General features: G+C 44.5%; 1 protein-coding gene across 5 annotated transcripts in view; it reads left to right on the top strand.

The window, feature by feature from the left end:
- Nucleotides 1-3253, top strand: part of TRAF3IP1 (TRAF3 interacting protein 1) — a 95613-nt gene extending 92360 nt beyond the window's left edge. For all 5 annotated transcript variants that reach the window (XM_077830066.1, XM_077830065.1, XM_077830063.1 and 2 more), the window contains one exon: nt 421-3253. In XM_077830066.1, the coding sequence (XP_077686192.1) occupies nt 421-586 (166 nt within the window). In that variant the 3' untranslated portion in view covers nt 587-3253. The remainder of the gene's footprint in view (nt 1-420) is intronic.
- The last annotated feature ends 10433 nt before the right edge of the window (nt 3254-13686 follow it).

The raw sequence follows: 13686 nt of genomic DNA, 5'->3' as shown, positions 1-13686 counted from the left end.
TGAGGATAGGAGCCCCCTTGCACTAGGCACCACAATCCCAACCCCAGAGAGTTCTCTGTCTACATGTCAGACAGGATGCAAGAGGTGATGAAATAGACAAACAGGGTAGGGTGGGCTGGGAGGATGAAATAACCATAAAGTAAACAAAGTTTAGCAGGAGAGCAGTTTTAGCTGTGAAACCACCATTAGCCCATGAATTGTGTGGTAAAACATCAGGGTAGCTCTTGGACAATCTACTTCTCTGTCTGTGTTCATTTCCCCTTCAGCTGTCTCACTAATTCTGTCTGTTTCAGGTAGGGTGGGTTTGATTTAACAATTCTTTGCAAATTCCAAGTGTTTCATGTACTGTCTCAGAGGCATAAATGATGCAAAACGATGTAGTAATCCCCTAAAATGTAGTGTGCTGCTTGTGTCTTTCAGCATCACAGACAGTGCTGTGGAGCCCTTAAAAGCAGAGCTGGCTGAGTTGGAACAGTTGATTAAAGACCAGCAAGACAAGATTTGTGCTGTAAAGGCTAATATTTTAAAGAAGGAAGAAAAAATCCAGAAGATGGTTCTTAACATTAACTTATCTATGAGAAGGTGAAAAGAAGGATGAACTTATATTCTTACCAAATAAAGACAGAAAAGGGAAAAGAATGAAGAGAAACTGTGTACAAATAAAGCGCCCAAGAACAATGACCTAAATATTTCATATTAGTTTATACACGTTACATTCAATTTACTTGTGAGATTGGTATTATCCACGTCAAATTACATGAATTCAGATATCTTCTAGAGCTTTTAAAATATCTCTTTTAAGTGTCTTTAGACATAGGCTGCTATGATACAGTTATGTGCTATTTATAACCCACTTGCCCTCCCTGACCCTTTTTTATAACTATCTGCTGTTCAAACTTGCCCCTTTTTTCCTACTGTATACCCATTTTGGTTACTTTTGGGCAATAGTGGGCTACCCTGATGTCATGAAAAATGGTATTAAGTACCTTTTTTGCAGAAAGTTCTGAAATCCCTACAGATCAGAATGGTCTGCAATACCTTCCATGATTTACAAGTCCTGAAAAAAAACCATGTTGTTTATCATATGGCTCCTTATATCGTCACAAGGGTGATGTCATATTTCCATAGCTCTCAAGGAATTTTATTAGGGGGCCTATAAAATTTAGTACAAGCATCACCATGGAAGGGATCTAAAGTATTTTATATGTACAGGTGTTAATTCCATTTTTATTGCATACATTCATTTGGAAAGGTTTCATTGAAGTACCAATTTCCTCCCAAATGCATGTTCATGTATGATTTTTGTACATGAATAATTCCAGTGATTTTAGTTAACTGCTGCTGTGTTTTCCTGCTGACCTCTCCAGCGTACTGTGTGTAAGGGTCCAGCCTTGCATGTTCATGAATTTGAAAAGCATATTCAAATGTGGCACAAATTAGTGCCCTGCAACCTGATCAGGACCCAACTACAAATGTCAGGTCCGGGTTGGGTGGGAAAACAACTAGACTGTTCCAGGGTCAGGTCTGCTCTCCGCCACTCCTGCTCATGGGTGCAGTGTTGGCTATGTACCCCCTCTTGCTGGCCGCCACCACCTTGATGCGGTCCAGAATGAGTGAGCCTGCTGAGGAGTGGCAGGACCTCTTGCTCCTCAGGTGCACGCAGCAGCAGGGTCAGCGGATGGCACGAGCAGGGCATGCCGCCGCTGTTGCACTAACCCCAAGCAGGAAGAGCCGTGCCGACCCCAGAGGCAGGAGGCGGCAGTGGCTACTCAGGTGCGGGGGCAAGAGCTGGAGTGGGGTCAGGTTGGAAAACAAATCAACCCTCATGGGCTTGGGTTCTGCTTAAAAATTAGGCCTGATCAGACCTCTGTTAAAAGTACGTTGAGCTCACCTTAATGTGAAACGCAGAGAATTCTAGCTTCCTGCAAAGTGTAGGCCATTCTTTCAAGGTTTTATAATGTACAAGTACCTCTTCGGTTCCATTTTTGTATTGCGTGTAAACTAGAAAACATTGGTCTGTATGTTAGCAAACATGCACTGTGTGGCGGCTTGACCTTTTCAGACATGTTTCTCAAAAGCTACAAAATGTGACATTTTAGATGCTCTTTATAGGAGAGAGATGAATGGATGAATCTCCATTTTCAACCTTGGTATGTCACTGTTGATAGGAATTTAAAGAAGCATTGAGGACTTAAAACTGGTTCAGTGCAGTATTTCAGTTAACTCTGGACTAGGCTGTAATTGAACTGATCAGTCTAAATTGTAGAACAAGGTTTATACTGTGCGAGCATGGACTTGCTGGGTTTAAATGATTGATTCTTTACTCATTTTTTCTAGATAGGTTCATCACTAATGAGAGTTTTGGGATGACATCTTAGTACAGTTCAGTTTTCTGAGCGGAATATTTGTTCTTTAAGGAATATTACAAATATATTTCAAATGTGTTTGTGGAATAAGCAAAATAATCCCTTTGAGTAGGATGCCATGTTGCTTTCCTTGGAAAGGCTCTATGAAAAAACTACCAAGACCTCTGATACACTGGAGTTAAGGTCTTTCTTTGTAATCGGTCAAAAATGTTAAGCTAAAAGATTAGGTACAAGTCTTTGTTTATGCTAGAACTAAGCCACCTGTGTTGATTGGCACTTGGAAGTTAGTCTTAATTATACACTCTCAACATGAGAAGTTCTGTTGATCTTCAAGGTCCTATGTAAGCCTTCCATAAATCTGTAAATACGACTAGGACTGTTTATGTAGAAAAACTTAACAAATATACTGTGTGTGAGCAAAAATTTGTACAAAGTAGAATATCAAATTGTATCATAAAATTATTTTTCTTTTATATAAAAATCATTAAAAATGATCACCTATTTTTTTTATGAAGTGGAGTGTTCGGATTGTGAAGTTCACATTTAAAATAGTAGTTGAATTACCTTTTTGGAAATATAAGTGACTGGGTTTTTTTAAATCCACTTGTTTGGAAAAAGTGTGTTGTAAATTCTTATTTGTGTGTTAATACTGCCTCCACGCTGAGCCCTTGAGAGGACTTTTCAGTAAACGTCCACACAGCAGAGGTGTGACCGCAGCACGTATAAACACACCCAAGCTACCTTTCATCTGTGCACTCCGAGTAACAGCAGCAGGGAAGCCGCAGCAGCGTGGGCTGTGTGGCCCTGTGGATGTACTGGAGCAGCTAGCCCATGTTGTCACCTCTGCTTCATTGCTATTGTTGTCTAAGCTAATTAGATCAAAGTTAGCATAGGTATGTCTGTAAATGCTAAAGTCAATAATGAGGTCTGAGAGCATTATATACGATAAATATGGACATTTTATTAAAATATAAATATTTTAAGTAGCTGATGGATCTGGTGACAGTTGTTCCATGCAGGCATCCGAGTTTGGGACTGAAGCTTCTGGAGTTGGGACCACTACAGAGGCCTCTTTCTTAGCCCCAGGGGAAATAGAAATAGAATGATTCAGATAGAACAAAAGTGTCCTGCCTTTAGGCCTCTATCCAAGCCTCCATTACCATAATAACAGGCTGCAGTGATGTGGGGCTTTTGTGGGAGTGGAAAGGAAATGGGGCGATTCTGAAGGTATAAAAAGAGTATTAGAAGCTCTGTTCTTTACAACACATGACCCAATGCTCTCTGTGTTTGAATTATTGCTAACACACAAGTTGATGCAATAATGCCTGATTCACCATTTGGATAAAGTCCAGTAAGGAAGGAGTACTACTGAGGGTAAAACTGGGGTTCCATATGACTATCATACGCCTATATCGTCCTGTGTGCTAATATTTATGCAAGGGAAGATAGGCTACTATTTCTTCTGTCTTGGGTGTAAGAGTTCTGTCATGACATGCAGATCCCACCGATGGGTCAGAGTGCCTGGAAAGAATTCCCCAAGCTCAGAGTCGGTGGCGCTACCTGAGGGCATTGCACCACCTTTGCCGAGGTGCCTAGCGAGTTTATGTTCTGCTGTCAGCGAGTAGGTTCTTTTCAGACCACTGTGGAGCACCTCAGTACAATTCATTCGCCTCCCACTCTCTCTGTTCTCTACTTTAGAGCAGTTAGGCTCCCGGTGGAGCTCTGCTAGCAGAGAGTTGTTCCCGGCTGTCCTGTTCCCCTCCAAAACTGCTCAGGCCCGGCTGACTGTCACTGCCCTCAGGCTGTCAAGCCTTGTCTCCACCTCCTGAATCACCATCTCTTGGGTCAGTCAACAAGCCTGAGGTGCTAGAACCAATTCTGCCTTCAAGTGTAAAATCCATGGCTCTGGAGTACCAGGGGTCTGCACAGAGTCAGTCCTGTTAGCAATGCCTCTGGCAGGTGTTACGTTAGTAGACATGACACAGCCTTTGATGGAGCCTGCTGAGGCAGCTTCAGCCCTTCCACCCTGCGTATTGATACAGCATTGTGCAATGTCTGCTGGGGGCAAGGAGAGAAACCAGAATTTGGATGACTCTTCTAAGACTGAGCATGCAGCCCTGAGGAAGACAATGAAAACATTAACTCCCTACAGGAGGATCTTGGTCCATATCCTAATTATGGAGCATCTGACCTTTCTCTGCTTCCTGTACAGGAAAACCCTCAAGGGGTGTGGTTAATCGGTACATGGAACCAGCCCTTTCTATAGACAGTGCCTCTTCCCCTACATTTTCTCTTTGGCTGGGTGTGAGCACTATCCTATGGTGCTGGAAGCCTCTAGCAGGGTTCACCAGAAATATTGTACCAGCCCCACAAGAGTCTGGTGGTGGACGCTATGATTAGTTAAGCTGAAAATAGCAGAATGACAGGCTGGGGCTGCCATACTGTGGATTCAATCTATATGTGTTTGTATGGCTTTCATCACGGTAGAGTCCAATTCCCGATGCTACAGTGCCCAGGACAGAAAGGACCCTCAGGCTTGTAGCGGTTGGTCCTACGTTGTCAACTCTGCCATTAAGTATCAGTTTGAGCTTTGTTTCAATGGTGGGGCGAATCCTCTGTGTTGCAAGCTGTGAGCTGCAAAGGCGGCAGACTTGGCCAGAGGTGTGTTAGGGCATCATCTGACATCCACTAGGCAAGCAGGGCCAAACCTTCCCCTGATGTAAATAGACAGTGTTCCATTGGCTTCACTGATGTAAATAGTGTCACTCCATTGGAGCAATGCCAGTTTACACCAACTGAGGATCTGCCACTAATTCAATCCTTTAATGCTTTCCAAGGGAACCATGGGTGAATGACAGGATTCAGAGTAAAAAGAAAAGGAGTACTTGTGGCACCTTAGAGACTAACCAATTTATTTGAGCATGAGCTTTCGTGAGCTACAGCTCACTTCATCAGATGCATACCGTGGAAACTGCAGCAGACTTTATATATACACAGAGAATATGAAACAATACCTCCTCCCACCCCACTGTCCTGCTGGTAATAGCTTATCTAAAGTAATCGTCAGGTTAGGCCATTTCCAGCACAAATCCAGGTTTTCTCACCCTCCACCCCCCCACACAAATTCACTCTCCTGCTGGTGATAGCCCATCCAAAGTGACAACTCTTTACACAATGTGCATGATAATGAAGTTAGGCCATTTCCTGCACAAATCCAGGTTCTCTCACTCCCTCACCCCCCTCCAAAAACCCACCCCCATACACACACAGACTCACTCTCCTGCTGGTAATAGCTCGTCCAAACTGACCACTCTCCAAGTTTAAATCCAAGTTAAACCAGAACATCTCGGGGGGGGGGGGGTAGGAAAAAACAAGAGGAAATAGTAACAGCCGTGTTAGTCTGTATTCGCAAAAAGAAAAGGAGTACTTGTGACACCTTAGAGACTAACCAATTTATTTGAGCATAAGCTTTCGTGAGCTACAGCTCACTTCATAGGATGCATTCCGTGGAAAGTGTAGATCTTTTATACACACAAAGCATGAAAAAATACCTCCCCCCACCCCACTCTCCTGCTGGTAATAGCTTATCTAAAGTGATCACTCTCCTTACAATGTGTATGATAATCAAGGTGGGCCATTTCCAGCACAAATCCAGGGTTTAACAAGAATGTCTGGGGTGGTTAGGAAAAAACAAGGGGAAATAGGTTACCTTGCATAATGACTTAGCCACTACTCTATTCAAGCCTAAGTTAATTGTATCCAATTTGCAAATGAATTCCAATTCAACAGTTTCTCGCTGGAGTCTGGATTTGAAGTTTTTTTGTTGAAGAATTGCAACTTTCATGTCTGTAATCGCGTGACCAGAGAGATTGAAGTGTTCTCCCACTGGTTTATGAATGTTATAATTCTTGACATCTGATTTGTGTCCATTTATTCTTTTACATAGAGACTGTCCAGTTTGACCAATGTACATGGCAGAGGGGCATTGCTGGCACATGATGGCATATATCACATTGGTAGATGTGCAGGTGAACGAGCCTCTGATAGTGTGGCTGATGTTAGTAGGCCCTGTGATGGTGTCCCCTGAATAGATATGTGGGCACAGTTGGCAACGGAACGCCACTAGCCGTCACCTTCAGCCCCCAACTAAAACCCCTCCAACGCATTATTAAGGATCTACAACCTATCCTGAAGGATGACCCAACACTCTCACAAATCCTGGGAGACAGGCCAGTCCTTGCCTACAGACAGCCCCCCAACCTGAAGCAAATACTCACCAGCAACCACATACCACACAACAGAACCACTAACCCAGGAACCTATCCTTGCAACAAAGCCCGTTGCCAACTGTGCCCACATATCTATTCAGGGGACACCATCACAGGGCCTAATAACATCAGCCACACTATCAGAGGCTCGTTCACCTGCACATCCACCAATGTGATATATGCCATCATGTGCCAGCAATGCCCCTCTGCCATGTACATTGGTCAAACTGGACAGTCTCTACGTAAAAGAATAAATGGACACAAATCAGATGTCAAGAATTATAACATTCATAAACCAGTCGGAGAACACTTCAATCTCTCTGCTCACGTGATTACAGACATGAAAGTTGCAATTCTTCAACAAAAAAACTTCAAATCCAGACTCCAGCGAGAAACTGTTGAATTGGAATTCATTTGCAAATTGGATACAATTAACTTAGCCACTCCCAGTCTCTATTCAAGCCTAAGTCATTATGCAAGGTAACCTATTTCCCCTTGTTTTTACCTACCCCCCACCCCCAGACGTTGTTGTTAAACCCTGGATTTGTGCTGGAAATGGCCCACCTTGATTATCATACACATTGTAAGGAGAGTGATCACTTTAGATAAGCTATTGCCAGCAGGAGAGTGGGGTGGGGGGAGGTATTTTTTCATGCTTTGTGTGTATAAAAGATCTTCTGCAGTTTCCACAGTATGCTTCCGCTGAAGTGAGCTGTAGCTCACGAAAGCTTATGCTCAAATAAATTGGTTAGTCTCTAAGGTGCCACAAGTCCTCCTTTTCTTCATGGGTGAATGGCATGCGCATCTTCCATTGAAATAGGCATGGAGCTTGCAGGTCCTGCCAGAGGCACTGAGCGTCGAGTGATTTTTCACAGCCATATTTATTGCAAATAAATAAATATGCTTGTTAGGCCAGCTTTTAAATTCAGTCCTTTAAACCAGTGCAGTTGTGTTGCAGAGTGATGGTTCTGTCCATAGAAGGTGTCCGTGTACATAAAGGGGAATAACACACTTCTAAGTTGGAACGTTTTGCAGTTCCTAAGCTATCCTACTTCCTGACAATGCCTCTGCAGGGCCTCCACTGCCACATGCCGCCTGCTCTGCCCCATGGCAACAGGCCCATTTCAAAGCAGTTGGGCCTTCAAATAGGAAGGATGGTCCAGTGGTTTAAGTATTAGTCTTGAATTTGGGAGTCCCAGGTTCAATTCCTGGTTTTGCCACAGACTTCCAAGTTGATTCAGGGAAAGTCTCTTAAGGTCTGTCTGCACTACAATAAAAAACCCACCGAGTCATCCTGGGTCAGCTGACTTGGGCTCACAGGGCTCAAGCTGCAGGGCTAAAAATAGCAGCATAGATATTCGGGGTCAGGTTGGAATCTGGGCTTGGTGACCCACCTCCCTGGGGAGGGTCTTAGAGCCTGGGCTTTAACCTGAATGTCTACACTGCAATTTTAGAACCCTGAGCCCGAGTTATCTGACCCAGGCCAGATCCAGCTGTAATGCAGGTCTTTTATTTAGTGTCTCTGTGCCTCAGTTTCCAATCTCTGCAATAGGGATAATAGCCATGGCTTCCCTTGTAATGGAGGCCACATGAGTACCAAGAGAGATGGAAATGTGGACATGTTCATTTGTTCTACCCGTCCAGAACAAAGTGTGTGAATTACCTTGCTGTCCCTCACTTACTCTGTTGATCTGAGCAGTCTTAGAAACCAGACGTCTTCCCCCATAATGGGGCTTGTGCTAGGGTATCTTATGGCTCTGGAATTCTGGGTCCTGATTAACATGTAGGTTGATGAAGTTGCGTCAGTCTTTGGGCATCAGCAAGGGGCCTGCTTCTCAGAATTCTCCCACCCTTCGAGGGCTTTACCGTTCAGATCTTTTCTTTGCCAGTGTTTTCCTCAGACCTCCTGATCTTCCACATTAGCCTTTTAACGTCCAAGATTATTCCAGTGAGCTTATCTGGGCAGCAGGAGGGAGCCAGTCTCTAGTCTGTGTTTGTACAGCACCTAGCTCAACGAGGTCGTGGTCCTTGGCTGGGAGCCTGAGCACTACCGCAATACAAATTCATAACCATACTAATGTGATTTCCCAATATTTCCGTTCCTTGGTCATGGCATCAAATGTACTTCTAATCAAAAGGATCAGAGTTAGATATCAAGCATAGTAAATCCTAGCACCAGTATTCATTTGGTTCCTTTCCAGGGAGGGAACAAAATAGTGGTTTGGAGCCAAGGTTTTATGAATTTAAAACCATAGTCTGGACACCGCCTTTCAAACAAACAAAGCCGAAATGCATGAAAGGGAAAGATCACCCCTGTGCAAATGGAGGGGTGTATTTTTGATATGTCACGCAACACTTAGTCCATGTAGCTAGCAGCTTGGATTTTAACAGGTGGGTGGTTCTTTAACAAGGGAAATTCACCAGCTTGGTGGTTTGAGGTTTGAAAACCTTGAATTGGCAGGCCCTTTCGGAACTAACAGAGCCCAACGGTTCTGGGAAGCGTTTGTTTGCTTTTCATAAAGTGCATCAAATTCTTGTAACTTGTGCAACTGGGGAGGATGTGCTGCCAACCCAGCCTTTAGGAGTTCTGAATATTTCTAGAACTGAAATGTACAGCTGTTAGAAGGGCAGTGGACCAACCGCTGTTACAATGATACTTTGTACTTGGCTCGCACCTTGCAGTTGGGGACCTCAATATGTGTGTCAAACATTTCAGCCTTACCACGCCTGGGGTGTGAAGTATGCTGAGTACTATTCCCCATCTGCCAGAGGAGGAAGCTGAGGCATGAAGGTTAAGTGACTCGCTCAGTGTCCTACAAGAAATCAAGAGTAACAGCCGGATGAAGAACCCAGATTTAGGAGCCCAAATCCCATTGAAAAATACCAGTGGCTGGCTCCTCTCTCTTGTAGTTTAACCACAGGATCACACTTCTTTCTTCCATCCATAGGAGACTACCTGACAATGGGTTTCTTGTTCTGCTAAACAACAAAATCGACAACACCACAGCTTTGGGTGATCTTGGGGGCAGGCCCCACCTTTAAAACCCACTCCCAGAATTCTTGGCCTACCCTGCTTCGCAGCTGTCTGATGGGCAGAGCTGATTTTAATTTGGCCCTAATCTGGCATTTGTGTAGAACAAAGGGTTTGGAGGCAGCTAGGGATGATGGAATCAGTGCTTTAGTTGAGCGCTGCTGCTAAAACGAGCTGCTCTGAACCCGTTCCTTTAGATGGTGCCTTGGAGATGAATGGTGGAGTTCATCTCTCTGAGCCATCATCTCAGGCTGTTTGCGGACTCAGGAAATCAACCCTGCATCTATTTCCATGGGACTACCCTTCTTTATTCTGGAGCACAACACTGCAAGCCATAGCATATCACTTACTGCAGAACTATGGGATACATGGGGCTCTGCAGATGCCATATCCTTTGCATAGACAGATGATACCTTTGCTTTCAGGTGCTGGACTTGGTAACTGTCATCAAGGCCTTTCAGTCAGTGATATTGGATTGGCGATTTGAAGACCATGTGGAAACTTCAGCTTGTGCTGAATATTTACTGAGTAAGGAGGACTAAGCGGAGAGGAGCACGTTACACCTGTGCTTCGTGCTCTGCTCTGGCTTTCAATTGGATTTGAGGTGCAATTTGAGGACCTAGAGACTGCCGCCTTCTTCTTCAGGGCTACCTCCTGGCAGCAAATCTCCTTGTAATGCGGCACTTTGAATGGCGGGGGATGCCAGAAATTATTTCAAACCGTAGTATAATTGTAGAACTTTGGAGCAATATTTTACCTACTGTAGACAGAAGATGTCAAAAAGATGAAGCTTGTGATTTTTAAAGGGCCTGTGGGAGCTAGGTGCCCACACCCCAATAGGTAAATTTTCAAAAGTTCCTAAATGCTATAGACTCCTAAAGCCAATTGAAAATAAATGGTATTTTGCCTCCTAAAGCACTTAGGCACCTAAACACTTTACCCAATGACTTTCAAAGGGTGTTAGGCACCTTACTGCTATTATCACCCCCTAAATCCCCTAGGTTCCATTGATGGTAATCGGCCTAATTCTCCATTTTCTGCAAACCCTCCTAAAGCCTGATCCACAGCCCTTGAATTCAGTGGAAGTCTTTCTATGAATGTCTATGGTCTTTGGATCAGGCCCTTCAAGACTCCTACCTAATTAAAGGAGGGAGGAGGAGCAGGATTGGGAAGTTCTTCCCTATTTTCTCTGGCTGCCAGAGAACAACCAAACATGCATCAATCAAAGTTAGTTGGCTACGTGGCTGCCAGGTGCCAATTTCAGAAATGCTGTCTGCCATATTGTGCCAGAAAATATTAGGAAACGATTTCCTTCTCCAGTGAGCAATGTAATTAAAATAATTAAAATTATAGTTTAATTTAAAGTGATGAAAAAACATCAGTCTGGAATTGAACCTGACAACCACAGAAGAAAAATGCTTTAAAAAGCCCAAACAAGCCAAATTATGACTTGCCAAGCAAAGGCAGTAAGGGTTACAATTATTTTAGGCTGGGCCATGGTCTACAGACTTGACGTTGTTGCGTGGCTGGGTCTGGGTTAAGATTTGATTTTTGTTGGCACCTCTAGCAGATCATTTGTATGCTCAGGTGCTTGCTTTTATAGTCCAGTTATCCACTCATTTATGAATAAATATGAAATATATAGGACATTGTATGCGTGTGGAAATATAGGCAGTGTAAGGCTATAGCCCCAAGCTGAGGTGGTGCCCTATTTCCCATTCTGTTGTGGTTTATTGGGATTGCAGTACCACACAGGGACACCAATGAAGGATTAGTGTTAAGCACATGGATACCCAGGAAAAGGAACCCTCCCTATCCCAGCCTGTTTACAGTCAAGGTTGTAACCAATTATTGAGGAGAGTAGGATGATGTGTCAGCAGAGCAAGGCTATCCTGCCTGCACAGTCTCTCTGTAGCAGCTGCCACAGAATCTTTGACAGCTCTGCCACTGAAATTGGCACCAAGTCCTTGCAGAACTGCTAGATTCCAAGGGACTACTGTGACCATCTCATCTGACCTCCTGTACAATGCAGGGCAGAGAACTTCCCCAGACTAATTCCTAGAGCAGAGCTTTTAGAAAAACACCCAATCTTGTTTTTAAAATGGTCAGTGCTGGAGAATCCACCACACTCCTTGGTAAATCATTCCAGGGGTTAGTTACCCTCATGGTTACAAAATTTACTCCTCATTTGCAATCTGGAGCTGTCTAGCTTTAACTTCAAGCCATTGGATCATGTTAAACCTTTCTCTGCTAGACTGAAAAGCCCATTATTAAATACTTGTTCCCCATGTAGATACTTATAGCCTGGAATCAAAACACCTCTTAACCGTGTCTTTGTTAAACTAAATAGATTGAGTTCTTTGAGTCTAACCCATAAGGCATATTTTCTAGTCCTCTGATCATTCCTGGGCTCTTCTCTTAACCCTCTCCAATTTATCAAAGTCCTTCCTGAATTGTGGGCACCAGAGCTGGACACAGCATTCCCCGGCAGTGGTCACACCAGTGCCAAATGCAGAGGTACAATGAACTCTCTACTCCCACTCAAGATTCCCCCATTTATGCATCCCAGGTTTGCATTCGCATTTTTGGCTGCAGCATGAAACATGCCAGAGGCCTTGCTTTTAATGTGATTATGCTGTTCATTTGGCCCCAGTTCCTCAAAGGCAGGGGTTCTCAAACTTTATTGCACTGCGACCTCCCTCTGACAACAAAAATTACTAGACCCCAGAAGGGGGGACTGAAGCCTGAGCCTGCCCAAGGACAGGTTCCAGACCATGAACAATATCCTAATCCACATCAGACAACCCCCGGGTACCAGTCAAGACATGTCTGTCTCTCAAGTCCTATGGCATCATGCACTTACATCATCCTGTTCACAAGACTCCACCTTTGTTTCCTTCACATGTGGCTAGAGTTGGTACACTCTCCAAACCGCTATCCTATGAATTTCATGGTAACAGTTCCCATCAAGGTAGTGTCCTCCCTGCTGTGGTGGATGAATCCTCGCCAGGTATGCATACGAGTCCGTGTTCTCCCTTCCTCACCAGACAGGACCATTAGTACAGAGGCATACCTATTCGGTTGGGGAGCCCACGTGAACAGCGACATAGCACAAGGTGCCTAGACCTCTTGAGAGTCCAGGGTGCACGTCATCAATAGCCTGGAGTTGCGAGCAGTCCAGAAGGCATGCGTGTCCTTTTTTCCATTCAGCCACGCTCACCATGTCCTCATAATGTCAGACAATGTTTTGACTGCCATCTACATCAACAAGCAGGGAGGAGTGAGATCCGTCCCCTTGTGTGCAGAAGCCGTCAGGCTGTGGAACTGGTGTGTCAGCAATCAAATAATCCTACCTGCAGTCTACCTTCCAGGGAAACAAAATATGCTTGGAGACTCCCTCAGCAGACTTTTTGAGTCGACCACGAGTGGGAGCTCCATGACTCAGTATTGTGCAATGTTTCTGCACTATTGGGAACCCCAACCAGGGATCTGTTCGCCTCTCAAACAAACAAGAAACGCAGCACGTACTGCTCCAGAGGAGCCCTAAGCTGCAACCCCCAAGGTAATGCTCTACTTCTTCCTTGGCCAGGTCATTAGTCTAGGGAATGCATAGCTCAACTGCTCCTGCCACAAGTCCTTTGCAAAATCTGGCAGGACAGGCTACGGGTTATTCTGGTCACCTCACACTGGCCCAGACAGTTTTGGTTTCTGAGCCTCCTACACATCATCTCGAGTGCCAATCATCCTCCCAACATTTCCTGCCCTCCTGACCCAGTTGAAAGGCAAGATCAAGCACCCCAATCCATGTCCGCTTCACTTCAGGGCTTGGTTTTTGGGTGGGCATTGTCCTTGGAATGTTCATGCTCCACAGCCGTATGAGACATCATGTCTAGTAATAGGAAGGACTCTGCTAGAAGATATTATCTAGCTAAAAGGAGACGCTTTTCTTCTTGGGGACATAAGGCACATTCTCCCAGAAACTGCAGATATTCCTCTCATCGTACACTGTATCTTTCCTCTG

Source organism: Eretmochelys imbricata, chromosome 11 (genome assembly GCF_965152235.1).
Source record: "Eretmochelys imbricata isolate rEreImb1 chromosome 11, rEreImb1.hap1, whole genome shotgun sequence".
NCBI lineage: Eukaryota > Metazoa > Chordata > Testudines > Cheloniidae > Eretmochelys > Eretmochelys imbricata.
This window is presented reverse-complemented; position numbering and strand designations above follow the sequence as displayed.